The following is a 26,422-nucleotide window of genomic DNA, read 5'->3' as shown; positions in this document are numbered from 1 at the left end:
ATATTGTTGGATTAGTACTGACTCATTTGCATGTATTTTTGTTGTTTGTTTGTTTGTTTTTCTGCAGCAAAGCTTCTACTTTTTACTTGGAATGCAGTTAGTGTACAGTAGCAGCTACTGTGCAGGACTAAAACAGAAATACTAACATCTAAAGCTCTAAAAAATGGTAGAATACTCAGGAATAGTAAACTGTAGCAAATCAATAAAGCGATCGGTGATCCATTGGTGGTTTGGCAGAAGTGGATCGTTTGTTTTACGTGTCACGGTGAGACCTGTTGCTGTCGTCGTGAGCTCACAGATTCCCAGCTGACGCCGGGGCCGGGGCGGGGCCGTGCCGTGCCGTGCCGTGCCGCTCCTTCTGGACGCTCTAGTTTCTTCTTCTTCTTCTCTCAGCTGATCCAGTGACGTAGTGCGCGCAGCTTCAGCTCCGGCGCGACCCGGTCCGCTCGATTCACACCAGACGCGGACCGCGGAGGAGCAGACCTGCGGCGGCTCTGTCGGTGCTGTGCGGTGCCGCTTGCGTCGTTGGAAAATATTAGTTTAGAGAGAGTAACGGAGAGGAGAGGAGAGGAGAGGGGGCGTGTGTGTGTGTGTGTGTGTGTGTCACGAAGAGAGAAGAGACACCGCTGACAGAACTAATTTATTGCCGCTTCACACCGGCGGACGCACGGCTGACCGCTCACTCTTTAAGCCCAGAGACCCAACACGGTAGGTAGGTAGGATCCACAGCTCCGGTTAGTCGTCGCAAGTTTGGTGCTGCCCGTCGCGAAAAAGGCCGTGAAGCTCTAGCTGTTTGTCCTAGACGTCCTAATACTTCACCATAATAGGAAATAGCGTCTCACTGAAATGCCAATTAATGTGATATGGATATAGACAACACCTGTGCGAGCAAGTGCATCTGACCGTGTGTGCGTGCGTGTGTGTGTGTGTGTGAGCTGGCGGAGGCCCGCTGTCATGTCGGCTGCAGTTGTCACATGCCTGGACGCTAGAAATAACGTAGTAATAATACTTGTGTGAGCGCAGGGGGCAGAGAAAGTTAAGTTTAGTTAGTTAGTTGGTTGCTTTTGCCTCCGTTTGGAAGTGTCCCCCGGTCCCCAAAAGCAGTCCGAGTCCACTAATGGGATCGGCTCGGTGATTAGCATGACCTTACTGTAGCTGGACTGAGAGGACAACACTGGACAGTAGGACCTTCAAGTGTTTAGGCTGAAAAAAAAAACAGTTCTCCTTAATTTCCTAAACAATCAAAAATATGTTTTCTCACTTGATTATTACAAAACAAAAGTTCTAATACTCATATCTAGTCGGAATAAAGTTTAGCAGCTTAGCAAAGTCACTGAGCTTTTGTCAGGGATAGGGTAATGTCTCCTGCCTTTGTGTGTTGAAGTTATAGATTTATAGAATAGAAAACGGTACAAATTTGAATCTAAATCAACACGGAAGTCAACAATTTAATATTCCTTGGATGATGCATGTTAACTAAGTCTCAACTAATGCAGCTCTTGTCTTGTTTAACTGAAAGTAGTTACATTTGTGTGGGTGAAACATGAGTTCCTACATCCTTTAATACCAAAAAAGGACATTTCAGTAATACAACAACCGTGATTACATGAGATATTCCCTGTTTCACAATATCCCTGCTGTACAAGCAGACCTGTTTCTTCTTCTTCTGTAGACTTCACTTGGTAGACACCATGGTTTCTATAAGATGTAGAAATTTGACAAATCCTGAATGTGTGTGTGTCCAATCGGAGCTGAAAATAGGCATTCCTCGGCAGAAAACCTTTCTTGATTATTCATTTCAGCGGGGGGTGTAGAGAGGAGCGTCAGGAGGCGACATGGTGGATTACTACAACATCTTAGGAGTGTCCAGAACAGCCTCACAGGACGACATCAAGAAGGCGTGAGTATCCCGGGATTGTGTCAGCAGCCAGGAGCTCTAGTCATAAACAACAAAGAGATATTTTACTTAAGTACAGAATGTAGTTTTTTTTTTATATTTTTGAAATGTGAGCTGTTATTCTATGTATACATAAGCCTTGGATTGAATTGGACTGACAGTTTATTGGTTTAGTGTTAGATATTGTGAACATTAGAACACCTGAGATTTATTTCAAACACACACACACACACACACAGATACACACAGAGAAAAAGTCTTACATGTATAACTGTTTGCAAAAGAAAGAAAAATCAACATAAAGTGTAACTAAACCAGCTCATATCCATAAACAGAGGTTTGAGAACCACTGGTATGAAAATTACAGATTCTCAAAAAAGAAACTTTTTTTGTACCATGTTTTAGGGATGAGACCGCACTATTAGCACACGCCCTTGTATATATGTGTTTATTACAGTTTATTTTTTTTTATTGCTAACAAGCATTGGTCAATACTGAAACTACTTTTTCAAAGCTCTTCACAAATTTGTTTCAGTTTCATTTATGGATTATGTTGTGCGATACAAGTTTAGCTGTACCCTTCAACTGGCCTCTCTTAATGAGAGACCATGATTCACCTCATGGTCAGTAATTGTGGCCCTTATCTCATCACAGCTCAGAGCTGGTCTTCCCCTCTCCTTGACACTCCTCTCTCTCCGCCAACCTGTCCTCTTTGATCCATATTTCCAAAAAAACATTCAGAAGCCATCCCCTTATCTGTGTTTGCTGCTTGTTGTTGTTGCCTTCTGTTCTGTTCTATGATTCTGCTTGAGGGCCACTAGTGCCGCTGAAGTGGGATTGTTAGGTTTTTCACATATTAAATATATATAAAGTGATATTCTGTAATGTCTTAAATCTTACACTGGAAAGTGCCTTGAAATTACTTTTGTTGTGATTTGGTTGTAGATAAAAAAACAACTTTAATTGTATTGATTGTGCTTTAAACTGTTTTGAACATGTTATAAAAATATAGTGTTTTGCAGGCGATGGTCTCTAACTGAGAAAGGAGCTCATGATTTCTTTTGTAACTGTGGTCACTTTTGTGTGGGGCAATGAAAAGTGATTCACAGTTTGCTCCACATTGACTTCTATTTTGACTGTGTGAATAGTTTTGACAATGTGACTTCAGTGTGGACCAATGCTTTATCTTTTAGCAATTAATAAAAACTGTAATGTGTAATGTCAGTTTCTGTATACTGTATCTGTACCTGTCGTGCGTCTTCAGGTACAGGAAACTGGCCCTAAAATGGCATCCAGACAAAAATCCAGACAACAAAGAGGAAGCAGAGAGAAAGTTCAAAGAAGTTGCTGAGGCCTATGAAGTCCTGTCTGACAGTAAGTCATGACAGTGTGTATGCTTGTGTGTTTGTTTGTCTGTGTGTGTGTGTGTGAGAGAGAAAGCTGCAGTGAATGAAGAGTCATGAATCTGAATCTCTGTGTCACCTATGTTGGGTGTTTGGCTGAGATAAAGTAGACATGTATATGTTGGGTTTGGTTCCTTCGTTAAATTGTACCCTTCGTTTTCTACAGAGAGTAAACGTGATGCATATGACAGATATGGAAATGACAGAATGCGAGACACAGGTAAATAAAAACCTGCTGCAGTTTCTGTTTGTTTTTCTTATTCTTTCTCTTTCTCTTTTCTGCTCTCACTCTTTTGTATGTTTGACCCCAATATGCTCTTTCTCTGGCGTCTCCATTTCCCAGGTTTATCAAGCTCAGACTTTTCATCAGATTTCCCAGGATTCACCTTCACATTCCGCAGTCCAGACGAGGTGTTCAGAGATTTTTTTGGTGGGCAGGATCCCTTTGCAAGTTTCTTTGGTAAGTTATAATCAGTATACAATGTATGTGAGGTTAATTTACATTCCAATAAATGCAGTCTGCGTAAATCAACATTTTGCTAATCATTGTTTTGTGCTGAATGTCACACAGGCAGATAGTCTTTGATAATGACTTGTCTTCCTCTTACTCAGATGACTTTTCAACGTTTGGAGGATCGTCTTCGCGTCTTGGCCCAAGTCGGTTCTTTTCTTTCCCATCAGCCGGAGGTAAACATACTGATTTTAAAACGGTTTGGAATGAAATCTACACAACATATTGTAGAAACACCAGTGGGGATAAAAGCTGATGGAGAGTAGTTTATTGAAATTTAGGAAACTCTGTGTTAGTATTTGTCTGGCTGTTATATACATCTTCCATTTTCTCTCCTACTTTTCTGATCATTTGTCCTTTTCCAGTTGAATTTACTTCCTTCTCAAGCTCCTTGGGTGGCATGGATGGAATGGGAAGCATGAGTGGAGGGATGGGCAACTTCAAATCAGTTTCTACGTCCACTCGCATCGTAAATGGCAAACGTACCACCACCAAGAAGTATGTGATCTTTTTCTTGGAATGGTTACCAATCTTGGGTTAGTACAGTATTTTAAGGCAGAAAGGTGAACCATCAGAGTATCTGAAGTATAATGTTAGAGGGTTGAATCTGAAATCTGCATCTAGAAATCATGTTTAACATCATAGATAACTATGACATTTTTGGTCTTGTTGTGATTTGAATTTTGAAATTAAAATTTTAATGAGTCAAAACTTAAGTCAACCTTAAGTCATTGTTTTCCTGTTAGAGATTTTATTTCATATTCTGTCTGTTCTTCAATGTGCAATTTAAAAATGACAATTATCTACATAACCATCCCTTACTCTTTACAGGATAAAGGAGAATGGACAGGAAAGAATAGAGATCGAGGAGGATGGGGTGTTAAAGAGTGTCCTTATTAATGGTAAGACTCCACACACTGAATTGTGAATCACTATTGTTTCTTGTCTTGGATATGTAATTCATTTGTATGTATACAGTATGTTACACCATGCTGCTTGTGCACTCCAGGTGTGGAAGATGAAATGGCCCTAGCTCTGGAGTTGAGCCGACGAGACGGGCAGTCACATCACATGCCTCAGAAGCCACAAATCCAAAATAGATTACCTCCTGAGTCTCGACCCAGCCCTTACTCTTCAACCACCCAACGGTCATTTAGCTCTGCTCCCTTTTACAACTATGGAGGGACTGAGGGAGGCAGTGAGGATGATGAAGAAGACGAAGACCTGCAGATGGCCTTGGCATGCAGTCTATCAGAAATGGAAGCAAAGCAGAAAGCGACTGCTCCCGACTACATATCAGGTGCTGGGGACAGGGGCAGAGCAATGAATGACAAAACTGGTGTCCATAGAGGAGGCAGGGTTGTTAAGACAAAACCTTTAACTGTGGCTGGTAATGTTAAGGTTATTGCAGAGGAGAAAGATGAAGAGGGTCACTTTAAAATGGGGGGACAGGGAACCAGGGAACAAAGATTCCCTCCTGAGTCATCCACAGCTGGCAACACTACACTACCAAACCAGTACAGTGGGGACGAGCAGGAACCTGCCAATAAAACTAGTAATGGGAGTCTGAAAAAGAAAAAGAAGTGTGGGTGTATTGTGTGCTAATGCAGTCTTTGTGTACTGTATTTTTGAGATGCCTTACTCTTTACACTCACATCGGTGTTTTGCCTACAGCCAGACTCGAATATATTGCGATTGTCACACTCTTACTGTGAGGCAGTGGCTCAGCTAATCACATAGCTTTCATGTAGCCTTAGCACCTCTGAAAGAGACAATGACTCGGCTATGATAGGGTTTGTGGTTTTGTTCTTTGTTGATAGCCAATCCAGACATTTCTAGATAATCTGCCAATATAGTGAAATACAGTAGTTTTGTTTTATGCATGTGAAGCAATACAGTATTTCTGAATGTATGTACCCACAGTATTTACACACTACCGACTGAAGGGATTCAGATGTGGCCAAGTTTTTGATCATTTAAGCGAGTGTTTCCTGCTATCAGATGTTTGTGTGTGTGTGTGTGTGTGTGTGTGTGTGTATGCATGCTTTTCTGTGTGTGTTTTTCAGTGTTTGAGACTGTGCTATAGAAGTTTCTCATTTAGACGCTTTGGCTGATGGACTCTATCAGAGCTAGTAGGCTACAGAACTTTCTGTGGTTATTTTTACCTTGTTAAGTAAAACACTAAGCCACACACTTTTCAAATATAAATACTACAAATAGCCCAACTTTTCTACTCTACTGTACATCACGTATTGGCCTTAATTCACTTTTGACAAAATATTGTCACTGTTTTTTAGTCAGATTGTAGTTTGGATGCAGTATTTTATGATGTGAGAAGGTAAAGCACAAAGTAAAATGTGTTCAATAAGCTCAATAATGATCAAATATAATAAGGTATATTATATATTTTGGTGCCTTTGCTCACATGGACCATACTTACATTATGAAAGTGTGGTGTGGCAGAAAAACAAATGCATTTTACCAAAGTGCATTAGTCTTTCTCCTTTTATCATTCAGCACCAGCTATCCAGCATACTTTGCTCCATTACAAACTTCAAAGTCATAGGGAGTGATGATGAAGGAATTGTGTGAAAGGGATCAAAGTTGAATGTAATGTGAAACCAAAAAAATAAGTCAGCGAAAAGAATCTAGTCTGATTTCCCTTTGACTTGTTTGAGAAGTTCAGGCTAGATACATAGATATATCCTGCTTGAAATGTGATTCTATTTAATAAGTGAATCTGTTAAAATCAACATATCGTAATAAATAAAAGTGAGAAAAAGTATATCGGAATAAAATAGTACAAATAGTTACAGTTTTTGTGATCTTATATTTCTACAATAAGAGCCTTTCAGTTATACAGTAAATACTGTATAACTTATAGTTTATTGTTATTTAGGCACAGTCCTGGGAATTAAAACAATAATAACTGAGTTGCTGGAAAATTTGGTTTAGGCTGTCGGTGCTTTATGCAGCCAAAGAGAGAGAGAGAGAGAGAGAGAGAGAGAGACTGTGTGTGTGAGAGAGAAATAAGGTGGTGAATGTTGAATAGAATTTCGTTGGTGCTGTGTCTGATTTTAGATCTTTAATGAAGTGAAAACAAGGAGACAGTTCAGTCTGATAATCAGGCTAACCCTATCTATGAGCTACACTACAACACACACACACATACAGAGCAAATCGCACAATCGCAGTGGAACACTAACAACAGATTTAAATGTGATTGTCAAAAGTAATGGCGATTTTTGTTCGTGCCAAAACACAAAGGTGTGAGAAATTATTTTTAGTGTCACTAATGTGTACAAAAAATTATTGTTACTACTGATCAAAGACTCAACTGTCTTTATAAGCATTTAGCAGACGTCCTCTTCCCATTTTGCCTTCATATTGCTCTTAGAGCAAAATAAGTTTGTTGTTTGGTTGTGGAATATTTTTCATGAGTGCTTGGTTAATTTTATATTCCATAGGTTTTTGTTTAACTTGAAGGGATGAGTATCGTCACTGGCAAAACGTGATTGTGGCAGTGAGAATTAATTTGTTTACACAAATTCTAACTAATGTGACTCTGTTAAACATGTATCCTCTCCAAACTGCTACTCTGTGTAGAGAGGTCATGAGAGAGAAGGAGAAAGATGGTTTCTTTTATAAATATCTATCTGGTCCTATCATTTTTTATTGTGACGTGTAATTGTTTTTAAAAGGGAAATGACAAATAAATGATTACGCCAAAACAGGATTTGGGATATTGTTTTTATTTTTTTTTTGCCAGTCATGCTTATTTATTGTTTACACCAGATTCAGATCTTAAGTAATCTTCTATTTATATTATTTATTTTGAATGATTACTTTGGGTTCCATCTTATTTTAAAAAGAAGTGATCACATTTTTAAAACTGGATTGGCAAACACAGCAGTATATTGATTTAAACTCTGTATGTTATCTAACCCAGTGGGTTTCTCATCTGTTCATCTGCAGCCTTTCAGCCATCTTTGCTTGTAATTGCTCTGATCTGTGTGTTCTTTATAGCTAGTAAAACATTACTCGGACTTAGGTTGGAGTTTGTGGTTTTGTCTTACACTCCCCGCTTCCTGTTTCAGACTCAGACTTCGAGGCCTTCACAAGCTAACCTGATTGGCTCATGCTGCTCTGTGCCCCTTGCCCTGCTGTGAGGTAAAGAACAGTGTGAATTTGAGGCCCACTGAAAGTTGTTCATTTATTCCTTCTCCTTCCATGTTAACTGTAACATGTCCTTGTACGTTTATTCTTACAGGTCAAAGGTCAATTCCCCATGATGCGCTTGTCTCTCTCTGCCCACCACGGCTCTGTCTTGCTGAATAACAAACAAAAAGATACAAATACGTAATTTATATGTACAGTTAATGTCCGAGTGTGTACGTGTAAGTGTGTGTGTGTGTGTGTGCATAGCTTGTTGTGGAGCGAAGGACTGAACTGTACACTCTGTATTTTGAAACCCAAAGAAATGAGATTTCACATATTTTTCATTGATTAGAAAATGGCAAAGCAGGTGCACTGTAATTATTGTACACAGGTAGGTGATTACCACACTGGAACCAATCATGCAACTGGAAAATGGTGCATAAGACAAAGAGTCTTCTAAAACAGAGCAGAGAAATTAAAACATTTCCACATTCTAAATCACTCTCTGAATCATCTTTGCACAAAAGATCACCTTACAAAGACAATTAAATATGACAAGAAAAGTGTGTCTTTGCAGAGAAAAATGTTTGCCTACAACACACCAAAGCTTTTGAAAAGAAAATACTATAATGAGCACTCAAGACCTTTTGGGTTAGTTTTCTGCTGCATCACATCACAGATTTATTCGAGTCAAGTCAAAAATACATTTTTATAGATATTTTCCATCAGTCTGCTACATGAAAGAAACACAATCATCAAGGTGAATTATATACATAAATCACAAGGTCCAACACTGAGTAAGACACCCAGAGATCCCAAACAAAGTTACCGTGTGTAGAGAAAATAAAGAAACGAGGCAATGCACTTTGTGGTCCATCTACGGGGCTGCTCACAGAAAGACCGATGGTCAAAGCAAACAGTAATGTTGTCAAGGCAAAGACAAAAACCTCACAAATAAAAACTTGCTGGATAATCCAACACACACTAGACAGTAGCTTACAGTATTCTTGTGGACACATAACACCACACTCAGAGAGTTACAGCAAATGGATAGAAACCTTACTAGTGTCAGTAAGATTGATGGCATAGAAATTTGAGTCCAGACATTAGTTAAAGGAACTATTAATGTTCACAACAACAGCCAAATAAACCCTCAGGGTTGGTGGTAAATCATCCTTTGGTGTTAATTAATCATTCGAGGTAATCATGTCCAGGAAAAGGGTTGATGAGGCAAAGGTTTAATTCACATCTATATGATGAAATAAACACAGGTGTATTCAGTTTATTATCAAAGTTTCCTCTCTGTTTGCATTGTCTTTCATTAATTCACACGTTACGGTCTAATTTGGTGCAGTTTTCAGAGAGAAGACATCAAATTTGAGGTGTAACTGTGAAAACTGATCCTCTTGTTACATTTACACCCTGCCAAAAATAAGTTAATGTCATTTTTTATAAAATAAACTTCCATAAGTTTGAAAACTCCAGAGATTGAATAGATGGTAAAATACTGCATGCTGAAAACAAGAGCAGTAACTGCTCCATGTGTGTTCGAGCAAATTCTTATTTACAGTGGTGGCCAGACAGACATTTCTCGATTGCACAAATGTGGGGCTTTGTTTGCGTCTGCATGAGCGCCCTCAGTTGCCGCAGCTCACTGTGGCAGGGCTTTCAAGATGGCATTCACCTCCTCAGCTACTGCAGTCAGCGCAAACTCAAACTGATCCTGGTCGGAAGAGAGGAGAGAGACGAGGGTTAGAACTACGACAGCTGGATCGTGACTGACGTTGAACGTTCATATTAGGAAAACAATGAGCAGACCCCCAAGCACACACACACACACACACACACACATAATGTTCTCAGGTACCTTGGTGTGAACCAGTCCAGGCCTCTGGTCTCTGATGTGCTCCAGTGTGGCTGCAATGTCAATCTCCTTCACTCCTAACGACAACAACAGGAACAACAGCAGCATCACCACTACAGTTTTTTAATGCTACAGGATACAATAGAATAATCTACACAACCTTTAAAATAGTTAAACAAAACAGTGGTTATCAAATGCATTTTCTGTGAGAGGTGTTAGATTCTGCTCATCTTGGATTTTATGTGGGTTCAATGTTAAAATGTAAATGGTACTGAATTATATCTTACACTGTGTGGCCAAAATAAAAAAGTCACCATCTGGATTTCACTAGGAAAATAGGTTAGAGCCTTTACTGCAGTGATAAATATGTTCCAGCTGGCAACACAATGAGGTCACCCGACTACCTGAATACACTAAAGGACCAGGTTGTTCCATTAATGGATTTTTTTCTTCCCTGATGACACGGACATATTTCAAGATGACAATGTCAGGACTCATCAGGCTCAAATAGTAAAACAGTGGTTCAGGGAGCAGGACACATCATTTTCACACATGGAGAAGACTTTACACAGCAGTCTAATCCTATTATCAATCAGGGGACGTGTTCTAGGCCCTTTTTTGTCTCTAGTTCAAAACCCTTTGTCATTTCAGCCTCCTAAAATAATCTGACTATCAAACTATCAAAATGTATTGAAAGTATAATTTTTACTTTTGAAAATAAAAATATAAATCACTAAGAAATGCAGGATATGTTGAAACATCTGTGCAGTACGTGTGTGGTGAGTTGCTCACCCTTTGCCATTCGGTTCAGGACCATATCAATGAGGATATAAGTGCCGGTTCTGCCAGTGCCGTCACTGTGGGGGGGGGGGCGACAAAGACACATGAGGAAACTCAAAAGCGAAGAATACGCTCAATCTATATTTCACCCATTACGATCTTTTCATTGTTTTCTTTTTTACCTGCAGTGAACGATGATTGGGCAGGAGCGACCTCTGTAGCATTTATTCACCTTCCTGAAAAGCAGGGATAAGGGGCAGCAGAGAAAAAAAAGGGAACAAGGGACAGAAACAGGCTTCATTATACACAAACTGCAATCGCAAAGTTTTATGAAAACATAATAACTTGTAAATGCACACGGTGTGGGAGAAAAGATCTTTTATGTAGCTTCAGGTAATTTGTGGGTTGTGATTAAATTAAAAGCAATGTGATGAAAGCAGTTACTGACCAAGCAGGAAGTGGTGGAAAGACATGTAAATGACAGATGAAGACAATAATATTAGTAATGAGGGAAAGACTCAGGACAGCAAAGAGAAAGAGAGGAAAACAAAACAAAACAAAAAAAAAGGCAGAGAGGAAACCACAGATTCACTGTCCCACTTGCAGTAGCCAGTCACACCTGCCAATGCTCATTTTTGTGACTATGCAACTGGAGCCAAAGTACTAGCTGCAAACCACAAAAATGACACTGGGAGATGTTAATATACAAACCTATCAACCTGCACACTGGGAAAGGGGGAGAGAGGGAGGGCACTAAGACGATGGTTAAGGCAAGACATGAAGAGTATGGATGATTTATGTGCTTACACAAGGTGGAATGTCAGGGGAAATGACAGATAAACAAAAGAGGTGGATGTAATAAAAATCACATCAGACCACTGAGTCACCACAACATTTCACCCACAGCATCCTTACCACTTCTCTCTATTCTCTGTTTCCTTTCAGAAAATGACTCAATCTGTCGAAACAAAAGGCCACACACGTGGGTGTACGTGAGTACATGTGCGTAAATGTGCAGCTAGGTACCTGCGGAAATCAAGCAGTGGCCGCGTGGAGGTGGGGATGCCATCAGCCGGCCAGCTCAGCAGGTGGAACTGCGTCAAGGTTCTGGTCTCCTGCGTCTGGACGTTCTTCAAGTAGAAGCTGCGCACCAGGAAGTCCTTACACCAGATGTGCTCCGACACCAGGTTCACCTGAAAAAACACGAAACAACGCAGGGATGGAGGGGGGAAAAAGCAGAGGGGAATGGGGTGTTATTGCTCAATTTGGATGAGAAAACAACTGTGTCAAAAATGACAGGAAACCACTCCTGCAGGTGCCATATTTTGGCACTAGGGGGAGACATACATCACACATTGGAGGGAGTAGATTTCTATTTACTGTGATGTGATTTTCAATCCTTGTGCTGACGTGATGCACTCAGTGACGTAAATGACGTGAGATGTGCTGAAGGTGAATATACTGCTCTTAGGAATAGCCAAATTGATCAACTAGTTTTAATGCACAAAATGATTAAGTGTTTGTGAAGGAAATTTAAAATATGAAGTCACTGCACAGTTCAGGTACATGTTTATACACTCACGTGTAAATTTCTGCTCAATGCACCTGAAAAATTGCCATGTGTGTTCAGCTCCATACAGAATATAACATCAAATGCTGTGAATTACAGCGGGAAATTAACCTCGTAGATGTGGTAGAGCGATGAGCCCTCATCAGGCCAGTATCGTTCACACTGCTTCTCTCCATCTTCCAGCAGCGCTGTCATCATCACTATCACTGTGCAGCCGTTCTCCCACACCATCTGTGTGTTTGTTAGACCAGGCGCGCACACACACACACACACACACACACACACACTCAGTTGTCACATTAAAGTAAATATGTGGAAGTAACAAGGCAGAAGAAGAAAAACAAGGCAGGCCAAAGAAAGCAGTGGGAAGACTGCACTGACCTGCCAGAAATCAGCAACGGTGTGGGGCAGAGGTCCCTGTGTGGCGATATAAGCTGGTTGGCGAGGGTCGTGATCAAACTGTTGGTTAGAAAGACAGAAGAACATTATGTAAATAGGTAATAATTAGCTGTCACAACACAAATTATGAAAATCCACATGCATTGTACTTGTTTTGGATTGTGAGAAGTATTCTTACAATGAAGCTAGCATTTATATAGTCTTGTTTATTGGGGTTTCCTTCGGTTTTTAGCTTCACCCGAGAGTGGTCATCTGGAAAAGAACACACGTGTTAAGTAAGGATAAGAGGTACCAAAATAATAAACAAAATGTATAAGGATGGTTTAGGTTTAATGACATTAAATAAAACTAACAGGGGAGAGCTCCAGCATGTCTGTTTTTGTCCATGTTGCTCGAGACTTGAGCCACAGCTACTGAACTAGGTTCAGCCTGATAGGAGCACAGCGCCTCCCACTCCTTCTGAAGACGGTCCTTATTACGCAGGTGATCCTCCATGTATGCCTGAGGGAGACAGCACATACAACAGGAATATTTATTTATTTATTAATATTTATTTATTTATATTCAGCCACAAGAAGAATTTTTACAGCATGAAGCCTCCCTTACTGTACCAAGGAGAGTAACCCCCCTTCATCTCACCAGTATCATGTGACCTGTAGATATATCCATGTTAGACTGGGCTGGCTCTTCGCTCCAGGATGGGGTGGAGCTGTGGGTTGAGGACGGGCTGTGCTGGGGACCATCACTGAACTGGGAGGAGACGCTGCTGACGCGGGACGTGTCTGTACCCCTTCGTCCACCAGCACCCGGGCCTACGGTGGACCCTGGCATGCTCCCACTAACCCCGCCCACACAATCTTGGCGGCACAGTGAGGATTTGGACGCCATGTGCTGCCGACACAACTCCTGAATTGACAGTAGGGAGGGCAGAGAGGCGCAAACACATAACAAAAGCCATGTTAAAATGTTAAGCAGAATCTTGTATTTTAAGTGGCTGTCACAAACGTCTATTTGTTTTGCATTACAAGTGATTGAAATTAAGATTACAACTGTATTTCCCATGAATTTTCAACAGCCTTCTCCTCTTCATACCTGGTAGTCAAAGTGTGTTTCTGCTCCTCCCTCTGGCCCCAGGCCGAGCTTTCCATTGGCCACTTGCTGAGCATAGTGCCTGAGACAAGCTATAGCCATGGCCAAAACCAACACACCTCCAACAACTGCCATGGAAACAAGCGTTATCACTGTCCCGCTGGAGCCCTGGGAAACCCTGGTTACCTGAGGGAGACCCCGTGCACCAGTCCTCTGGGGAAAAAAAAAAAGAGCAGTGAGTAAGATGAACATGGACAGATGATTGTCTAATGAAAGTGTTATGTTGCCATTTTAGCCCAGTCAACCCAAAGCTAAGCCACCCCAGGGAATTTGAACTCGCCACTAGAAATCAAAGGTCACTAATTTCATTTGGACAACAAATTTGGTTCTCTGTAACTGCACTTGACAGCAAGGTGTGCTCAATGAGCAGCTGACATTAAGTTTTAGAGACAGAGGTCTGAAAAGGTCAAGGTGGTATGCTCCAGGAACCCATTAAAAAGACAGGAGAGGCTGTGTGGAGCTCAGCAAACCACTGCACAGGATATGCAACAGATTGATGATGTAGGTTTTAGTCCAACACTTCTTCATCTTCTTTTCTAGCTTCCAAAACATTTTTTTCTATGGTGCCCTTTATCTTTCTAATGGCACATTCACACAGACTCCACAAAAGTGAACAGACAAACATTAGACATAATAATGTTACAACTGTGCTTTCCCATCAGCTCTGTTGTCACCACTGTTTACACACGTAGGTTTTTTGGCTTTAGATGAACTAAATTAATCTAAAAAAGGCATTTATTAAAATTATTAAATTTAAAGCCTAAATGAATCAGTCCTCATTTTACATCTTCATTTTTTACATCTTCATTTTACTAGTGCATTTAGCTGTCACATCACGAGTATCACATAGACACCATTAAAATATTGGCAACACATTTACAGTATTGTGTTTGGAGTCCAGAATGCAACTGGTGTGTGTGTGTGTGTGTGTGTGTGTGTGTGTGTGTGTGTGTGTGTGTTATTCCAATATTCATTATAAATGCTGATTTAATTTCTAATCCATTACACACACAGGTGAGATGCAGGCGACGAATTAGAGTCTGTTGGCGCACACGAGAGAGAACAATGAGGTTAATGACACTGTGACTGTTGCCATAGCACCTGGGATCTGGAGGCCACAGCAGTGGGGGAGGCGGAGGACATGGAATGCCATGGCAACAAGTGAAATGACCTGGACCCACACATAATATTACAGCAGAAAGTGTGACAGAAAAGCATCACTTACTGTTCAGTACAGCACTGCAAGCTCACATTTGGAATACAAAGGCCGGAGCCCTTTTTTTTTTTTTTTGCTCATTTATTTAAACCTCTAAGTTAACACTTGTGTCTGTGGAGGGTGGTTCCTCACAAGATAAATCCACAAAATCCACACAAAAGAGTTTACTATAAATTCAAATCTAGACACACTGAGAATCTACCAAGGACGAAGTAAAAGAAATTACTGACATGAAAATGAAAACATATGAGACGAGTGATGGATATCTGTGTTACCTTGACAACTGCATATGTTCTTGAATTGAGGGGTTAGAAAGGTTGTGTAAGTGTGTCCGTGTATATAGCAAGTACCTCTCCCACACCAGTCTGTACAATCTTCAGGCTTGTCTGAGACTCCAGAAAGTTCCTCTCAGCATCTTTAGGGGTGAAAAATAAAGCAAACATGTTATTAATGTAACTGAGAGGAAAACTGAGTTTGGTGAAACAGCATTTGAGGTGAAAACTTTGAGAGTAATGCACATAGTGTACTTCACTTCATGCTTGTGTGTTTGTGTGGTTAGGTGGATGTGTGTGTGTGTGTGTGTGCGTGTGTGAGTGTGTGTTTGAGCCTCACTAGCTTTAGCAGCCACGTCTGCAGCTGTCATGTTGTGTTCGTTCTGGCGGATACGAAACGTCAGAGCAGGACCCACCACACTGGAAACGTAAATACACACACACACACACACACACACACACACGCACGCACGGTGACACATTTCATGCTTCAAAACTGTAAAAAAATATATTATTAGTGTCTGGAGTAAAACTGTGGGATTCACAACTCTCTGACAAACTGGCCGTGTTACCTGATGTTGATGAAGCTGCTTGTTGTCAGGTGTATCTTCTCAGCCAGTATTTGCAACAGCTTCACTCCATCGTAAAGACTCAAATGACTACGAATAAAGAACATTATCACCCACACTCTAAACACCATGTGCCATCAATGTGTTTTGCTGCTACGTCAGTAATGTTGCATGTAGTGGTTTCACCAATTTACCATTAACAGAAAAACTCTCGATTAGATCAAGTGCTGACCTCTGGTTGGTGACAATGTACCCATACTCCTCCTTGGCTCCCGTACCCTCAACGAGCGGGGGTTGCTGCTCCTTCAAGCCATGCCCTGCTTCAACAGGAGAGGCTTGTGGAGGCTGGGAGACAGAAGGAGGTAGGCTGGCGCTCCCGGCTGGAGCTGTTGTTGAGACCGAGGAGGAGGCAGGAGGGGCGTCGGGAGGGCCGGGAACGGGGGCTGGTTTCTGCGGCTTATTTGACACATTGTCTGTTTTTAACAGCTGCATCTATGTAGGAGATGGTAAAAGACCTGTCAGTGTCAAACAGTGTATGATTCCATTTTGTGATTACTGCTAACAATAGGTGCTGAAATACCTCTTTGAGGGCAATGAGGTCTTTGTCAGCTGGATCTGTGTCAAATATAACAGTTTTAGTCCACTTCTTCTTACAGCTCTGGGAAATTGAAGTGTGTTTATTTACAGCTTGAGGTCTGTACCTGTTTTGTCTTGGAACTGTAGCAGCTGGAGTATGAGAGCTATCTTGTAGAGCTGCTCTTGACTGAGGTCTACAGGGTCAATGCCGGACCTCTGCAGGACTCCCGACACCCTTTGGGTCAAACCATCTAACACAGGATACAAAATGTATTAGATATGCAGATGGTGTAAATCTGCAAATTAATTATGCTGTTAATTTTTTTTTACCATTGTTTCTAGACAGAGAGGTTAAGTCCTGAGGAACCTTCTTGTTCTGCAGTGGTTGTTGTCTGCCTGAAGTACCAAGCCTCTCCTCTACTGTGTAGTCTTCCACATAGTCCACTGGTATTTCTAGTTCCAAGTCCCCGTAATAAGGCAGACCTGCTCATGACATAGTGCAGTTCAAGAAGAAGCTTACAACAAGCCTACTGAACACCATTAAGTGTTTTTTTAATCAAACAAGTATTGTAACATTTTAATTAGAGCTATACGTTCATCTTTCAGGTTTCCTGGAAGCACGTTACCTGCGGGAACCATGGAAGAGGAGCCTCTGTGGCGATATGAGGGCTGTGCAGATGCCAGGTACAAAGACAGGGCTTCCTGTAGCAGCTGTCTGTCGCGGTCTCGCTCTCTCTGAATGGCCTGAGACCTCGAGGATGGGTGGGCATAGCCTCCCCCTGCCCCTATGAGAGACCTCTCTACGTCATCTTGGTACCTGTGCTGTGATGAGAGCGGTATTACACTGTTACTTGTTATTCAAGCTCTACACTGTGATGTATTATTGCGAATTTGTTGTTGTTGATTTATTGTCTGTTATATCCGCACTTGTGCATGAGACAGTTTTGTAAATGCTTATGTGCAGTCATGACGTGGGTGTGTGTGTTTATATACCTGATGATAGGTGTAAGGGTCCATGGATGCTGTCTGCATCCGCAACTGGGTCTGAGGAGGCTCAACAATCATGTAGTCCACATAGTTGCCACCAGGAGGTGTGGAACCCAACTTAGAATTGTGGTGGTGAGGGATGTTCTGTTTAGATCTGGCAACAAGGATAAGATGGAGTTTAAAAGAAGGAAGAAGTAAGGAACATGTCCAAAGTGACCGAAAGACGGTAGCTGAATACTTACTGAGATGAATGCATAGAGGGGGAAGAGGAGTTCGGCTTAGAGGGGAGGGTGGCATGGGGAACTCTCTTCAGCTCCTTTGATAAAATATATTGAGTGATGTCATCCTGCCATGAAAGCCCTGTAAACACACACACGTACACACAAACACACAGCAGTTAAAGAAAGCCACAACGAGTGAAAAGGGCCAAAGACCAAGCTTTACCCTCTGAAATCTATCAAGCTGTGTTCTGCCAGCTAATGGCTTTTAGTCTGTATCAATAAAGCATCCGTGGATTTGAGAATTCATGTCAGTGAAATGGTCATTAGTTAACACGACCAAATGAACTAAACTATAACAAATATATACACACAAATGATGACATTTCCATCCACACTAGCTGTAATTTGCGTTGATGATTGAAGCAAAATGAACACATAAATACCACAAATACGCTAACTGTGAGAGACAGTTCAGAAAAAAATGTAATCATTTATTAATTAGTCAATGTTGCATGCTGGCGCTACTGCTGCTGAGATGGTGACCATGCCAACACTAAGCTCTGTCACTACCTACTGGAGGATTACATTTAACTGCTAACTTAGCTCAACTAATGCTCTTGATCATTTTCATTTTTGACCTTGCAGCATAAGCTGTTTGAGGACCTCCTGCATCCTCTTCAGAACAGGAACTGACACCTGGTACCGGACCTGGTCCTGCTTAGAGGTACGACACTGGCCAAACAGCCCATCTGGAATAAACACATGCAACAAACAACTGTAAACATTTACAGCATCCATCACCAATTGTGCAATAACCCTGTTTCGCTGTAGGAAAAGTGATTTTTCATTGATTTCATTGACCAGCAAAGCTAAAAATACTGTAATTTAAAATTTAACTCCACTGGTTCTGTAAAGCTGCTTTGAAGTGCAGTATTTTAACCTGTAAAGGTTTCGCTATGTTAGTGCTTCACTAGCCTGCAGCAGTGAGTCATAGTTTTGAAGTGCAGCGCACACACTTTATGCTGTAGTCCTTTGACAACGTTTTATGTCAGTATGTGCATTTTAAAATTTGAAATGTTTCCCTTTGACATAGTTGCTAACCTGTAGGCAGCCGTATGACCACTATCACAAAAACAGTATTTGCTCAGTATTAGTAGTATTAGTTCTCTATCATGATCACAAATTAATACATTTTTCAACATCTACTATACATGAAGCTCATTCATAAATATAGTTTATTATTTTACTGTAGGCCTTTTTTCTTCCACTCATGTATACAAATGTACAAAAAAAAAATTAATTACAGTATAATTTAACAAATGAAGTACGTTAGATCTGACAATTCTGACTTTATTATAGAAATATCATTGTTAAACATTAAGTCTCCATTTTTACTTTTTAATTCTCAGTGAGAATACTATATTTCTAAAGAGTGAAATGTTGTCAGACTCCTGTGTGAAAGGAGAAAAGATAAACCATTATCTGGTGCACCGATGAGTCACCGCTCTTTCATTACAGCAGCTAAATCTCAAACTCACCACGGTACACTGTTACACTGAGGAGATAAGAGAGGATTAATGTGTTTTTATAGCCTCAAATTTTACAAACAAATTCCCTCTGAAATGTATGAAGCATTTTGAATCTTTAATCTTGTACACTAATATGAATTTTTGTGTATGTTTTGTATTTGTTTGTGTTTTACAGAAATGACACTGTCGGGGTTACGTTAGTGGTGTCATACTTGATTAAAAGTCTGACAATATTTCCTTCACTGAACTCAGAGATGTTTTTATAACGTGTTTCCATCCCAATAATTGTAAATCACCTCTGTCAAATTACAAATAGTTGACCCTGATGATGTGTTTACGACACAGTATATTGGATTTATGGTATGGTTATTTCTGTAGATGTCATGTTTGTGTAAAAAACACTTAGCTATTCAGTGTTGCAGAGTGAAATCTGTTGAATTTACGAAGTTTAGATCATAAAGTATTACTTTTTGAATTGTACATTATATGTATATTTATATTAATAACAAGCCAACCATTTAAGCTCTCTTTGTTATGGTATGTTTAATGCCTGGGTCTCACCGCCCCAGGCAGTTGGGGGCATAAAGCTAGGGTGAGCAGCAGGTTACAGAGTTCTGGTGAGCTCACCTTTTTGTAACTCCACAATCCCATCACAGCTTTTCAGTGACATCATGACTCACATGACATCATACATTGCACACTGACTTGTATCACACATGTCAGCACCTTGAAGAGCATCGGGTGAGGACAAGATGCCACACGTGTGTGCACAGAAAAATATCAGCTTGTTTTGGTTAACAAATGCTGCAGACTCTTATAATACGTATTAGATCAATGCAGTAACATAAATATGAGCTTGAGCCATGCTTAAGTGAGTAGTTCTATGTTGCACAACAGATATGTTCACAGTATTAATATATATCGCAGAACATCTCTGATGCCTAAAATGTCAAACGCGTCATTCACCAAATAAAGTCATTTGTTTGCAGAATGTATGTGATGCACTGTGTGGTGAAATCATTGACTCAAGCAGCAAGGATAAATCCTGTGGAGGATGGTGACGCTTCACCAAATGAGGACCCAAGAGAGTCTATCTGTTGTGTGCTGGTTTTCCTGCTCCTAGCAGTCTCAGGAAAAAGAGAACCTCCCTGAGCTCTTCAAGGCATTCAGGTTGGTAATTTTAATAAGGTGTTAGTTAGTGTAAGACCGGTACATGTCTATGGAGACATGGGCTGGACTTAAACACACAGACTGTTTCTATTCCTTTTTGTATTAAACTGTCTCACTCTGAGAAAATGTCAGAGAGACTTTACAGACTACAACTGTTTGAGTACTTGTTATACAAAATACTCCCCCTCGCCCATGTTCTGTCATCACATACACAGATGCGTATAAATCTAACTCTGTGTCTGCTCCCGAGCTGCGAGTCTGCTGGTCCATTTTCAATTCTGTCCAATCGCCGTGTGTGTGCGTAAGTGCAATTTCCACAAAAGAAGTGCGTAACTGTGTGTCAATGACTCATCACTGTATTAGCACAACAACTGTGGGGGAGTCGACCTCACGGTGATGTCAGTGTTGCCATGGAGACGGTTGAGCGGGGGAGGGGCTTAGATAAAGCCCAGGAAAGGAGAGGGGCAGGTGACGATAGACACATGGGACTGAGGCAGAAAAAAAAAAAACCTTGAATTGTGTTTTGTATATTTTTATACGAAGCCTGTGTGTCAGAGAGTGTATGAGTGTGATCAAGAAGAAGAAAGCAGTGTGTCTTGAAAGTTGAATGTTCAAGTTACATTTGGATTGTGTGCATTTGTCTCTGTGTGTTGTCCTCACCGTCAGAGCAGAACTGATCCCTTGTGCACAGTTTTCTCTCAAACAGGCAACCTGTGATAGAAAAACAAAGACATTGTTAAAAGGTACTCAGAGTCAAATCTTTTGCTGCGATTTCCATGGCAACATCCTGCATCACGCTGGAGGTACAGGTAACACATCCCCCCACAAACAACAACCGAGCACCCACAACCTGCTGCCCGGCAAACTGTTGTCAAAGCCCGACTATGATGCACTTAAAATGTATAAAACCTTTAAAGGAGCTACAAGTGAAGTAAAGTGGTTACACTCATGATCACCAAACCTAGAAGTTCACGATACAAACGCATCTCATTTTCCTTTGGGTCATTTTACTCCTGAACAGACAACAAAGTGAACTTGACCGCGGATTAAGAGCTGGCGGGTGAGACCTTGGAGGTTACGGCAATGTGGGAAGTAGCAGGTGGTTGGGGACAGATAGGAATGTAACGCAGCAGAATATGCACGGATAGCTCTGCGCGGTTGTGTGTTTTTCCTCTCTCACACCACAGCTCCATGTTTCTGTCTGCTCTTGTCACGGGAAAAATGCTTTTTTTTTGTCTCTGTGTGCACGACAAAGACAAAAAAAAAAGGAAGCACTGAAATGGTATGAAATCTGTGAGAAGTGACCAGATTCAACTCAAACCTGGCTAGAAAACAAAAACACACACATGGACACATCTTTCAGCTTTATTTTAAATAAACATTAAAACGAAGTGCGTTGAGATATGTAAATGTCTGAAAGAGACAATTTTTAGGAAGATAGGAGAAGATGATGATGAAGCTGTCAAATAGTGAGTGATACAAGTCCAGGTGTATCAGAGATGGTATAATCCAGTGCAGTCGTTATCATAGCAAACGGACATCTGTCTCTTAGGGAAATGACTGAGTGCAAACACCTCAACTCAAACATGACCCGCGGAGAGGGCTTCGACATATGGATATATGGCTAATCGAGTGAACAGATGGATGCATGCGTGAAAGAAGAGCGACGGAAAGGCAAAGACACCTCATTGATTGAATGGACAAAAGGGAAGCAACAGTGGTCCCTGGTTTCTCTCCGTGGTTCTCCTGAAATCTCAGTTCTTGCAAAGCAGCAAGCAATTTTTTTTAATGTTTATTTAAATTATTTTATTCTCACAATTGCTTTGTTGCCTCTTAGACCAAAATCATAACTCATTTACATTAAAAAACAAAACAAAGATAGAAAACTGAGTGAGAGAAGAACATTTCTGAATCTCTGCCTGAGTTACCAGTGTAGTCTTTCTATCAATGCAGCTTATTTGAATTCATGCAACCTGGAGACGTGTTAAAAACATTATTTAAAACATCCTTCTGATGTTTCTTTTCAACCCGTACATTATATCCGGGCTTTATTTAGTAATTCCCAGCAGCTCCATTTAGAAGTTGGTGTTTTGGTTCCTTAAAACGATCCACTGCTCTCCCAGAAACAGAAACCAAACACTCTAGTACTCTTTGCATCCTCCATCTCTCCTCTCTTTAATCTCATTATAGTGCCATCCTCCACATCTACCCACATACTGAGTCTCTCGATGGCATTTTAAAACAGAGCAGTTCATTTTGGAGGATAGCACAAGTGCAAGCCTTTAAAAAACAACATGGAAATAATACATGTGGTGGACGTAAGAGGAGATAAAGTAGCAGACAGCTCCGATCCCCATCAAGTCAATATCGCACGAATAGACCAGTGATGTCTAATAAGGAGCAGGAATCAGCCTCCAGCTGTCATCTTACCGTATTTATCGGAGCTCCCCGGCTGACACAGCACGGTCAGAAGGAGCACAGCTCGCCATGGCTTGAGGTGTTGCATGATCCCCTGAAGCCTCCCAGCAGCGGAGGAGATGCAGAGAGAGAAAAGATGCGGAGTCCCCTTCGCTTTGGTCCGTTTCCCCCCTCCTCCTTCAGATCCCCATCATGTTCAAACGAGCTGCAGCCAGGGTCGACAGCCCACACGCGCACGCAAACCCAGACCCATGTGACGGGAAAAAGAAAAATACAAATAAATGGCTGGATAAAAAAAACAAAAACTAGTTCCTCGCAGTGAGGAAGGGCGGGGCGGGAGGAGGAGGAGGATGAGGATGAGGAGGAGAGACAGGAGACAGGAGACAGGCTGTGGACAGGAGACGCAGCGTCGGACGCACGACAGCACCGCTGCGGACGTAGTGAGGAAGAAACGGGGAGAAACTCCTGCAGCTGCGTCACGGCGCGCGCGCACACACACACACACACACACACACACACACACACACACACACACACACACACACACACACACATTCATTTTGAATGAATGAATGTGTGTGTGTGTAGGTGTGCAAAGATACATCAGCTCTTGTTGAGCCACATTGTGTAGTGATCTCTGCTTTGGAAGCTTATTGCATTTACAGTTATTTCTTTTATCATGTTTGTGGTGGTGAAATGTCAGCTGCTGGATTATTGGTTGTGATCTGAGACCCTTGAGTGTCTTTTATTTCCCGTATTTTCCAGGTAAATGGATTGAGACTGGGTTAAAGTTCATCTCAGAGCACTTGCACTCAGATCCAACACATGGAAACTAAATAATAATAATAAATAAATAAATAATGTTATTATTTACTTGGTATCCCAAGTGATAGTTTGTGTGCACACCAATATACACCGACTCCTGAAGTCGTGGACTCCTCCAGAGAAGTGGACTCACATCCTCCCATCTCGTTTCCTTGTCCTCTTGCTCCCTCTTGTGCTTTTCTCTAGATGCATCTTCTTTGAGGTTTTGTTTTACACAACCGTTCAAAAGATGGATGAAATTCCCAAAATGATCAGAGATACATTGTAGACATTGTTAATATGATATGTTAATGTTATATTATATTATCATTTAATAGAATATCCACATAGGTTGTGTTTCCTAACAGCAGTGTTAGAGCTGCTGTTATTATTATTAATAATAATGAAAATCATAATATGAGACAACAAACACAATAAATGTTTCTGTTGTGGAGTTTTTTTTTTTTAAATTACATTTAATTTTAACAGATCCATGTCATTCCACAGCCAGTACGTACACACACACACACACACACACACACACACACACACACACACACACACACACACACACACACACACAGAGTGCCTGATAGTAAAGACCTGCTCAACACTTAGCCTTAACTGTGCTCATGTTACTGACACAAATCACCTGGACTGTAATAAAGCAGGAAGTGGCCTTGCAATCCAGCGTGACTCATGAAACACATGGTTGGATTTTGTCGTGTGCTGCTCTCTATTTCAGGCACATTTAGCTGCTGTTGGCTTTTGATATAATATCTCTTCCAAAATAGATCTGGAACAAGCATGCTTGTCTTTAGGAATGTGCTGGTCTCACTTGCACTGGCACACCTCCTTTCCCCTTTACTCCCATCTTTTCATCCTTGTCCTCGACTCGCTGGCATGTGTGTATGCGTGTTTGGCAGGTTGCTGGGCAACATGCGGTCATGTTTATAAAGGATGAAACCAGCTGAAAACCCTTCACGTACAGACAGAATTTAGGTCATACTGAAACATGGCCAGACATGTGCTGTCTTTCTCTGTATTAAGTTGCTCTGTAATGATTCCTGTCGATTGAAAAACAAAAACCGGCTCAATAACTTTTGTGTTGCTTGTGTCCAGTGGTTTTCTATAGGAGTCTTAAACTATTTCCCACCATACCATTTTCCCATCAAGTCATCCACACTGCCTGGCTCCTGACTCCACAAGAATTCCAAAGGCCAGAAGCCTGCAACCCATCCCAGAATACCCCACCCTTTAAACATGGTATATTATTTAGATATGTATAATAGACAAAGCAGTTTGTCACAGTAAAGTCTCAATCAATGTCATTTTAGAAATCTAATAATATGTTGGTGATATGTTGATTGCAGGAGAAAAAGCCACAATGATCTCATATTGTAAGAAAGAGCAGACTTTGAATGTGCTCCAAAATCATATTAATATGTTAAAATATTCAAACCTTAAGGGTCCAGTCAAACCATAGACTGCTGTAACCACAACATAATTAAGATGATTGGCGATGTAGCTTTGCATAATGCAAAGTTGGGGAATTAATTCAGATTTGTTTTTATATCACAACGTTGCATCTCCTGCTGAAAACAGAATCATGACCGAGCGGGGCGGGGCCTGCTATGCACTGTTGGTATTCTCAGACTTGTTGCGTGCATGTGTCCATGTGATAACAGTTTTCACAGTCATGGTGATATTCAAATGCTAATTTAAGCATGTTTTTTTTTTTTTCTTGGCTATGAGTCAGGGATTGCTTCTTAGTCTGGTGTTGTTAGGCAACTCGTAGATAGCTCATTTTCTGTCCTGTGCTGATGATGTGGTCTTCAACAGGGAGACTCCAGGATGACTGGTTCAGTCATTTCGGCTGATAACACAGTCAAGTTACATCATGGTCATATTAAGGGTTTTAAACATCATCTGTTACAGTGAAGACCCCCCCTCATCATTTCTGGTACATGACTGCATTGGGATGGGCAACTGTATGAACCAGCAATGTGCAGCTTCAATATCTAGTTGTTAGCTTTAAATTGTTTTTGAATAAGCAGTATCTCACTTTTCACGATTTAAAATAACAAACCACAGGACTCTGGTTTACTAATGTCAACATTAGAATACCTTGTGGCTGCCTTTTAGAAAGTATACCCAAGTCTATTTGTGGATCTTTCCTTGGCTATGTGAGCCGTTGGCATCAGAACAAAACAAAGTGATAGTCCGGGAAAGAAGCTGGCTGTTATCTGTCTTACTAAATGGACACAAATCCATTATGCATCAAAAAAAGTTGAAATGATAAATTAAATTTATTATATACTTATTATATAATGTGTAAAATGTAATGTTTTGTAGTTAAATCTTTCTAAGAAATGTAAGATTGCAAACCGTAAAACATAAGTTAATTCCACTTAGAAATAAAAGTTGCCTTGCCTTGCTGCCTTGAAGACGTCGCAATTTAACCTTCAATTAAACTGTATATTAAACCTGTAAGTTTAATAAGACTACAGTTTAAGTAAGTTAAACTGTGAATAAGGAAAATTAAAACTAGACATGTGGACAAAACTGAAGAAATCATGACTGTAAGTTACATGGCAGTGTGGTTGAGAACGGCTCCTCTTTGGCCTGGTACAGATTTGTTTCCATGGTGCACCAAAGCAAATCAAATATTATTTTCATTTGATGTCTGATAGTGGAGTTTAATTTCAGCATTTATATTCGTCCTAGAGCATCAGTAAAAGTAGCAACAAATTTTTTATTTTTATTGATGGTCTCTGGCTCTATCTTCAGTCCCATGACCCTTTCGGAAAGTGGCTGAACAACAGAGTTCATACGGGAACTCTAAAAATAGAGCTAACACCACAGGCAGCTGACACACACACACACACACACACACACACACACACACACACAGCTCAGTGCATGCACG

The 26,422-nt window shown here is 40.9% G+C and overlaps 2 protein-coding genes across 4 annotated transcripts; one reads left to right on the top strand and one right to left on the bottom strand.

Annotated features, from left to right (window-relative positions):
* The first annotated feature begins 346 nt into the window (after positions 1 to 346).
* dnajb2 (DnaJ heat shock protein family (Hsp40) member B2) lies at positions 347 to 8,467 on the top strand. 3 transcript variants are annotated; one of them, XM_026377132.1, is made up of 11 exons: positions 352 to 712; positions 1,803 to 1,900; positions 3,162 to 3,271; positions 3,467 to 3,520; positions 3,644 to 3,760; positions 3,913 to 3,987; positions 4,177 to 4,309; positions 4,643 to 4,713; positions 4,821 to 5,111; positions 7,909 to 7,981; positions 8,082 to 8,467. In XM_026377132.1, exons 2-10 carry the CDS (start codon positions 1,836 to 1,838, stop codon positions 7,935 to 7,937), a joined length of 945 nt encoding a protein of 314 aa, XP_026232917.1. In that variant the 5' UTR covers positions 352 to 712; positions 1,803 to 1,835; the 3' UTR covers positions 7,938 to 7,981; positions 8,082 to 8,467. The 3 variants fall into 3 exon arrangements, with proteins under 3 accessions (XP_026232915.1, XP_026232914.1, XP_026232917.1); XM_026377130.1 differs by lacking the exons at positions 7,909 to 7,981; positions 8,082 to 8,467 and having other exon boundaries at positions 347 to 708; positions 4,821 to 7,882; XM_026377129.1 differs by lacking the exons at positions 7,909 to 7,981; positions 8,082 to 8,467 and having other exon boundaries at positions 347 to 712; positions 4,821 to 7,882.
* A 168-nt stretch (positions 8,468 to 8,635) lies between these two features.
* Positions 8,636 to 22,777, bottom strand: ptprna (protein tyrosine phosphatase receptor type Na). The gene is made up of 24 exons (XM_026375750.1): positions 22,702 to 22,777; positions 20,932 to 20,982; positions 18,211 to 18,321; positions 17,594 to 17,711; positions 17,358 to 17,505; positions 16,991 to 17,186; positions 16,695 to 16,847; positions 16,490 to 16,615; positions 16,369 to 16,403; positions 16,021 to 16,280; positions 15,792 to 15,878; positions 15,560 to 15,639; positions 15,298 to 15,362; positions 13,675 to 13,884; positions 13,222 to 13,488; positions 12,936 to 13,083; positions 12,761 to 12,834; positions 12,565 to 12,642; positions 12,295 to 12,414; positions 11,640 to 11,806; positions 10,796 to 10,849; positions 10,626 to 10,690; positions 9,837 to 9,910; positions 8,636 to 9,692 (listed from the first exon to the last, which is right to left on the bottom strand). The coding sequence occupies exons 1-24, from the start codon at positions 22,775 to 22,777 to the stop codon at positions 9,621 to 9,623; spliced, it is 2,835 nt and encodes a 944-aa protein (XP_026231535.1). The 3' UTR covers positions 8,636 to 9,620.
* Positions 22,778 to 26,422: the final 3,645 nt, after the last annotated feature.

The sequence above is a fragment of the Anabas testudineus genome, chromosome 21, assembly GCF_900324465.2.
Source record: "Anabas testudineus chromosome 21, fAnaTes1.2, whole genome shotgun sequence".
NCBI lineage: Eukaryota > Metazoa > Chordata > Actinopteri > Anabantiformes > Anabantidae > Anabas > Anabas testudineus.
The sequence above is the reverse complement of the archived record's forward strand: the minus strand, read 5'-3'. Positions and strand labels throughout refer to the sequence as shown.

Bases quoted from the DNA above. Each gene is read 5' to 3' on its own strand.
- ptprna (XM_026375750.1), bottom strand. From the start codon at position 22,777: ATGCAACACCTCAAGCCATGGCGAGCTGTGCTCCTTCTGACCGTGCTG. The intron at 13,885-15,297 runs GTACTTGCTATA...TTTTTTCCCCAG, and splicing joins TACAGACTGGTGTGGGAGAG to AGGACTGGTGCACGGGGTCT. The intron at 13,084-13,221 runs GTGAGATGAAGG...TGTCTCCCTCAG, and splicing joins CTACAGGTCACATGATACTG to GCATACATGGAGGATCACCT.
- dnajb2 (XM_026377130.1), top strand. From the start codon at position 1,836: ATGGTGGATTACTACAACATCTTAGGAGTGTCCAGAACAGCCTCACAG. The intron at 3,761-3,912 runs GTAAGTTATAAT...CCTCTTACTCAG, and splicing joins TCCCTTTGCAAGTTTCTTTG to ATGACTTTTCAACGTTTGGA. The intron at 4,714-4,820 runs GTAAGACTCCAC...TGTGCACTCCAG, and splicing joins AAAGAGTGTCCTTATTAATG to GTGTGGAAGATGAAATGGCC.